This window comes from Electrophorus electricus, chromosome 12 (assembly GCF_041902795.1).
Source record: "Electrophorus electricus isolate QZ-2024a chromosome 12, ASM4190279v1, whole genome shotgun sequence".
Classification (NCBI taxonomy): domain Eukaryota; kingdom Metazoa; phylum Chordata; class Actinopteri; order Gymnotiformes; family Gymnotidae; genus Electrophorus; species Electrophorus electricus.
In genome coordinates this window covers 10401710-10405911 of record NC_137508.1, presented here as the reverse complement: position 1 = coordinate 10405911, position 4202 = coordinate 10401710, and the positions used below count along the sequence as shown (strand labels likewise).

The 4202-nt window shown below is 41.8% G+C and overlaps 1 protein-coding gene across 1 annotated transcript; it reads right to left on the bottom strand.

The window, feature by feature from the left end:
- Nucleotides 1-286: 286 nt before the first annotated feature.
- Nucleotides 287-3989, bottom strand: neff2 (neuronal intermediate filament family member 2). Its single transcript, XM_027023547.3, has 3 exons — nucleotides 2860-3989; nucleotides 1754-1878; nucleotides 287-1543 (listed from the first exon to the last, which is right to left on the bottom strand). Exons 1-3 carry the CDS (start codon nucleotides 3823-3825, stop codon nucleotides 1483-1485), a joined length of 1152 nt encoding a protein of 383 aa, XP_026879348.2. The 5' UTR covers nucleotides 3826-3989; the 3' UTR covers nucleotides 287-1482.
- Between the last annotated feature and the right edge of the window lie 213 nt (nucleotides 3990-4202).

The window sequence follows — 4202 nt, the reverse complement described above, 5'->3', positions numbered from 1 at the left end:
TTTGCAATACTTAGTACATAGAATAAAGAATAAACTTAAATAACATAAAACAAAATAGATATTCTAAATTATAAATGTAATTAATACACAAGTGTTATATATATATATATATATATATATATATATATATATATATATATATATATATATATATATATATATACACACATATATATATATATATATATATATATATATATATATATATATATATATATATATATATATATATATATATAATTTTAACAAATATATAGCACATAATCACAGGCAAACTACACACGTGGAGTTTTTAAAATAGTTTTATTCAGTCGGTATTTTTTTTATAGGTGCAGAGGTACAGCATTGGGCTTCTCTGCTTGGTTTTATCCCACTAGTCATTATATCCATTTCATTTGAATGGGTAGAGAACAGAAGCAGATGAGAGCACACAGATATTCACAACTGTGGCGTTTTGTCAGAAGATCTTAGCCCTTCCCTGATTCTTCTTGCCAGTGATTCTATACTTGCAATATTTCTCTTGATCAGGCAAACAATTTTACCTTAACATGACATTTTTACTTTAATTTCTTTATATCTTTAATTTCACATACTCACATGAAATGAATTACATTTCAAGAGTTCTATGAAAGCTCACAATATTAGAATGTAGGAAATTAAAGAGGAATATAAATGATATGCATTTGAAATGCTCCAGCTCTCAATGGAAATTAAGTAACAGGTGACTCGTTTACTTGCTACAAATACAGGGCCAGGTGTGCAGAACATCATCCTGTTGGCAGATTCCAGGTCAAAAGTTAGCATAAGTACACCTCAGTGTAATTCAAGGGCTTCAAACATGATGGGTTTAGAACAGAATCCACCTTTACAAACAGTTGGCTAAGAGTTTGCACAGAAGGGGCTCGATCAGTCATGATTGGCACTTGTAATAAAACTGAGGAGTGAGAACTTGCCAACAGGATATTGACATCTGGCTGGGCAAGTGCTGTTCTTAGTTATCTCTCCATGGCGGCCATCTTACTTCATTTAGAGTGTGAAGAAGAAGGGGGACGATCGTGGTGTACCTCTTGTATAACACAAGGGCTCGTCTGTCTTTATAGCATTATGCAGTTAGGGTGAGCATTAAGGGTATGGTTAGATGTCAGAACGTCAGGTTTTGAAGTTAGGGGTTAAGAATAATTTTAGGACGTAAAGGGATTAGGAAAAGGGGGATTGTGTTAGGTTCAATAGGATTAGGTTCAATTTAGGGTGAGCTTGTGCTGAGGAATTATGTGTAATCTTTAGGGTTAGTTAAGGAAAAAAGATATGAGAAGGATAACCTATATAGACCAGTTGCTGTCAGGAACATGAGGGTTCATTTCAAGGGACAGGGATTAGATCTTAAAGGGTCTTGTATGGCAGGGTTGATGGTATAAAGAAATGATCAAGTGCGAGGGTGAGGGGTTAATGCGGGTTATAAGGGTTAAAGGTTAAGGATAGGGTTTAGGCCAAAGCCTGCAAGGAACAATAGGTCAGCCGAAACTCCTCTCCCTCCAACAGTTTCCTGTTGAAACAAACATGAATATCATCATGCAACCAAAACCAGAAAGAGGATATAACTTTAGGAGGCTAAAAGAGCAAGTATGCCATTCAGCACTGCATTTTTTGTATGTCCAATTTCACAGTTTTGAAACATACCACAAATAAAACAACCATGGTTGGTTTATTTGTGGTATTAGGTGCATTGTAGAGGCTGAGGCTGTGAGAAGGTTACTTGTAAGCTGCTATCTCGATGTCCAGAGCCATCTTCACGTTCAGGAGGTCCTGATATTCCTTCAAGTAACGTGTCATCTCCTCTTTGGCTTCAGTAATTTCTCTTTCCAGATCACCAATCCTCCCCTACAACAAAAAAGGTTCACCAAAAGCAGTTATTACAAAAACTGAATGATGAAAAGTGCCACTCAGTGATGATCTCAAACATAATATAACACAAATATGTCTGGATAAGTATTCATATAAGCACACTCATGGCATCCATCATAAAACGACCAAATAATAAACGAAACTAAACACAAACAGTGACCAACCCTATATCTGGTGTAATATGTACAGTGAATATACAAAACTGACAGAAAAGGCTAAACACAGAATGATACAAAGATATAAAGCTATAAACATAGGCAAATGTACAAAAACTAAACTCAGAATCAAAAGACTAGCAATATTAAATATTAAATATTTAAATATTAAAGTACGAAATAATGTGTAAAAACATCTGGTCATGCAGCAGCATTGTTAGAATGACTCGGGATTCTACCCCAGAATTTAGTTTACTGTAGCTGTATCATTTCTGCCACTATATCAGCACAATTCAAATGGAATACTGTACCACTGTGTATACGACAGTGAGCAGTAGAGTGTATTACAATATAAATCATGTCATACTACCTTTCAGATGTAGGGCATAACAGCATATATTGTTACATTACAGATTATTACATTGTGGTGTAGCCACTCAGAGATTAAGAAATAGAAAACAGCAGTACTTTGGTTACACATTTTCACAGAATTAAGGAACTTGGGTTATTACATATTTATCCCATTTATAACTATGTACTACATAGTTCCCATTAATATGTAGCCTGCAGAAGCATTGCAGTATTTCCTATACTGCACTGTTATTTTCTTGTGCAGGTGCATGGAATAGCAATCACTTCATCATGCACTTCCATTCCCTGCGCTCCCAGAATGTTGTATGTCACTGAGATGCCATGGTCATAGTACTGACTGGCTAACATCATGCTGAAACAGTAACAGTATGGTTGTGTTTCATTTAGCGTCTTCGGAATTATTTTATCCAGCATATGGTTTGTGTAATACCTGATACTTGGCAACCTCCTTGCTCTGTGTCTCCTCAAGCTCTGCCAGCTGTGCATTCAGAGAGTTGATAACATTTCTCAGCGTCTCCACCTTGGCAGAACAAGACTGTAGCAGGCGCCGGTACTCTGCTGTCTCCTCCCGCACCAAGCGCACGGCCTCCTCCTGTTTGCCAGTTATCTGTGCCACGCTGGCCACCTTGCCGTGGTACCAGGCCTCAGCCACCTGCATGTTGCGCTTGGCCAGGGTCTCATACTGGGCACGGATCTCACCAAGGGCGGCCGATAGGTCCGGCCGGTCCACGTCCAGCTTCACGCTGAGGCTAGCCACCTTCAGCTGTGCCCGCAGCCGCTCCTGCTCCTCTGCAAATACCCTCTTGAGGAAATCCAGCTCCTGCGCCAGTGAGGCAGCGCTCGCCTCAGCATCAGAGCTCCATAGTGCTGCCCTGCCCGCCTCCTCTCTCAGGTGCCTCAGCTCCTCCTCTGCCTCCTTGCGCCGCTGGGCCTCCTGCTGCCAGCGGCCCAACAACTGCACCTGTGCCTCACGCAGCTCGCTCCTCCGGGCCTCCATGCGTGCCTTCTCCTGGGCCTCCTGGTGCAACTGCTCATGGAGGTCACGTGCCTCCTGCTGGTAGAGCTGCTGCAGGCGAGACGGCTGACTCCACCTGCACCGCAGAGCCTCCAACTGCAGCATCAACACCCGGTTCTGCTGTTCCAGGTGCCGCACCTTCTCGATGTAGGAGGCAAAGCGGTTGTTCAGCCCCACCAGCTGCTCCCGCTCCTGGGCCCTGAGACCCAGCAGCTCCCCACACGCCACAACCAGGTTGTTCTCCCCCCAGCAGCCCATGGACTCCGACTTCAGCAACCGCCGCGATGAGGAGAGGGGGGTGTGGGAGAGACGGTGGGCACTGGAGTGGTCGTCCCAGCGCCAAAACAGAGAGGGGGAGGATATGAAAGGATTGTAGCTCATGATGCAGGATTTTTTTTTTTTTTTTTTTTGCTTTTTTGGTTGGTTTTTAAATTATGTTAATGTAGTGGGTTTTTTTTATTAAGAAGATTTTCTTCTAAGTCCCCCTTGTTCTGCACGCCATCGGTGGAGATGAACCAGCACTGCACCAGTTCAGAAATACTGCAGCGCAGCATGCTTTATAGTGGACACACAAACAGGATTTCACACTCTCTCTCTCACACACACACAGCCCCTTCTCATTCTCAGCCAATAAGGTGAACAGCAGTGCAGTAAAGCTGGAGGTTGGTCTTGTGTTTCTTTCTTTATCAGAAAAGCATTTGAGGAAGAAGGGCAGGATATGGCCATAGATGGACATAGAAAGACAAAGAACACTAAAA